Genomic DNA, 2,652 nt, shown 5'->3' with positions numbered 1-2,652 from the left:
ATTATACACAATATATAATAATAGTATTTTACAGTTTTTATGTACAAATTTTTGTAATATTAAATATATATATGACGTATTGATAATACATATTATATTTGCATCTTTATGATTGTTCATATCAATAACAAAGGAAAATTGTACGTAATTTTTCGGCAAATTTTCTGTTTAATATAAAAAAGTGTTATTAATCTGTTAGTTAAAAAACTATTTTTTTTATTGTTGTATCACATTATGTGTTACATTAACATATCTTTTCTTCTTTCACTATTTATACATGCAGCCATACCTGCTGGAATTCTTCAATTCCCATTTTATGAATTGGGTCTTGAGTAAGAATAGAAATAATTATTTTTATTATTAATTTTATGTATAAAAAATAATAAATACAGAAGTAAATATTATTACAAGTAAAAAAGAAATGTAGAAAATAAATAGTAGAAAGCATGAATTCTTCGTAAAGTCATTATATTATATAATGAGAAAAAAAAAATTTGCATCTTTTTTTAAATAATTGCAGAGCTTTAAATTATGGCGCCATCGGCGCAATACTTGGACATGAATTAACTCATGGATTCGACACTAGTGGTCGGCTTTACGATGGCGATGGAAATCTCCGGCAATGGTGGACCAATGAAACCATTTCAGAATACTCGAACAGAACTCAGTGCTTCATAAATCACTATAATACTTATTACGAAGTCGAGGCAAGTCTAATAATCTTATTACAAAACATTTAGTATTAAAAAAGTTTATTTAATAAGACTCCGTCTTTTAAGAAATAAAAGAAGTGATAAAATAAAACAATAAGAGGGACTTTAAGTATTAAATAAATAGATATCATACTGATAATTTCTTATCATTTCTTATATAAATTTTATTTAAACGTTATTTAAATTTTAATTAAAATATTTAATTTTATTAAAGTAATATGTTTTAAAGTAATATCTTTTTAATATTTAACATTTCATATATAGCCTATTGTAAGTTATATTTTAATCTATGTAAGCATTAATTTTTTTATGTATAAATCAACTTTAGTTTTAAGAAGTTGAATAACCTGATCATATCGATGAGTTAATGATATGTCTTGTATAGGTTGACGATTACATCGATGGCGAACTGACCTTGGGAGAAAACATCGCCGATAATGGTGGTCTTCGCGAGGCCATCGTCGCTTACAAGAGGTGGAAGGCTCGGCACGGTTATGAGCCTTTACTTCCGGGATTCACAGAATTTACGCACGAACAGTTACTTTTTCTTTCTTTTGCGCACGTAAGTCAACATTCCAATTATAACATAGTAGTCAAGTCTCAATCATCATGTTTTGGTATATCCAAATAAAAATCTCTTAGCTTCATAAAGTTTTCGAATGCTTAAGGTAATAAAATAAAAAATTTAATCGATTAATAAAAAAGATATTTTAAGTGATATTTTAAACATTTTTGTTTACGTGTCAATTTCCATTTTCTTATCAGTTTTACATTTTTATAGGAAAGAAGTCGTTAATAAGTCGTTGTTGATCTATTTTTAAGTAAGGGATTTAAAAGGCTTAATTAATAGAAAGACAAATCCGGAATTCCCAGATTTGATTTATATTCAAATTAAACATATATTTTTAATAAATTGTAAAATTCTTCAATAATTTGGTAATTAATAGTTTATAGAACTAGAACTTTTCATCTCTGCTTCTTTCTTATTTGCTGCCTTATTTAAATTCAAAATCAAGTATACTAGATAAATAAAAACTAACTGCAAGATCAATAACGATAAATTACAATTGGCATATATTATTTATCTAATAACAATAAATTAATTGATATTACTTACCCAGAATTTATTATAATCCTAGAAAAAATTATAAAATGTTCTTTCAATCTATTTTTAATCTATTTTATGATATTAAGACTGTGTGTGTTCCTCTATATAATTATGTGGCATATAACATTTTTGCTTATGCTAAATTTATATATATCATCTCTTTATTAAATAAGTTCTTTGTGAAAATCGCTCTTAGTATTATTCAAGGTATGAGTAAATGTTAATTATATCACTGTTTTAGTTGTGGTGCGAGTCTTATACTGCTACATCACTAAAGTGGATGATGGAAGATTCTCATTGTCCCAATCATGTGAGACTTCAAGCTGTACTGAAAAATTCCAAAGAATTTAGTACTGCATGGAATTGTCCAGCAGGATCGACCATGAATCCGTCGAAAAAGTGTCGTTTGTGGTAAAACTTGCGTCTTCGACAAAAACAATATTTGTTATTTAATATCGTTGATTAATCAAATGTTTATCATTTATCAGGCCAGTAGGTTCGCGTGCAAAACAATAATAATCTATTGTTAATTGAAATAATTAATTTTTTATCTCGTGAGAGTCAGTAAATTTTGCAATAATGCAATATCAAATAATAAATAGAATTTTTATGTTCTTTCTATTTTGAATTTAAATAAGTGAGAACTAATATAGATTTACAGAGTTTTGTGCATGAACTGCAATAGCTTTAATTATTATTATTCGTTTGTTATATATGTGACGAATTATTTCTATGTAATTCGGTAAAGTCTTTCGCACTGATACGTTGGATATATATAATCAAGAAATCTAAAAGTGGTCCAAAATGTTTGTAATAAAAGGACTTTATTTC

At 26.2% G+C, this 2,652-nt stretch overlaps 1 protein-coding gene across 1 annotated transcript in view; it reads left to right on the top strand.

Annotated features, from left to right (window-relative positions):
* LOC108752388 (neprilysin-21-like) overlaps positions 1 to 2,367 on the top strand; it is a 9,473-nt gene extending 7,106 nt beyond the window's left edge. Inside the window, exons 13-16 of the mRNA XM_018493190.1 lie at positions 284 to 332; positions 521 to 707; positions 1,099 to 1,275; positions 2,063 to 2,367. Of these exons, the coding sequence (XP_018348692.1) occupies positions 284 to 332; positions 521 to 707; positions 1,099 to 1,275; positions 2,063 to 2,236 (587 nt within the window). The 3' untranslated portion in view covers positions 2,237 to 2,367. The remainder of the gene's footprint in view (positions 1 to 283; positions 333 to 520; positions 708 to 1,098; positions 1,276 to 2,062) is intronic.
* Positions 2,368 to 2,652: the final 285 nt, after the last annotated feature.

Source organism: Trachymyrmex septentrionalis, unplaced genomic scaffold (assembly GCF_001594115.1).
Source record: "Trachymyrmex septentrionalis isolate Tsep2-gDNA-1 unplaced genomic scaffold, Tsep1.0 scaffold60, whole genome shotgun sequence".
Classification (NCBI taxonomy): Eukaryota; Metazoa; Arthropoda; class Insecta; order Hymenoptera; family Formicidae; genus Trachymyrmex; species Trachymyrmex septentrionalis.
The sequence above is the reverse complement of the archived record's forward strand: the minus strand, read 5'-3'. Positions and strand labels throughout refer to the sequence as shown.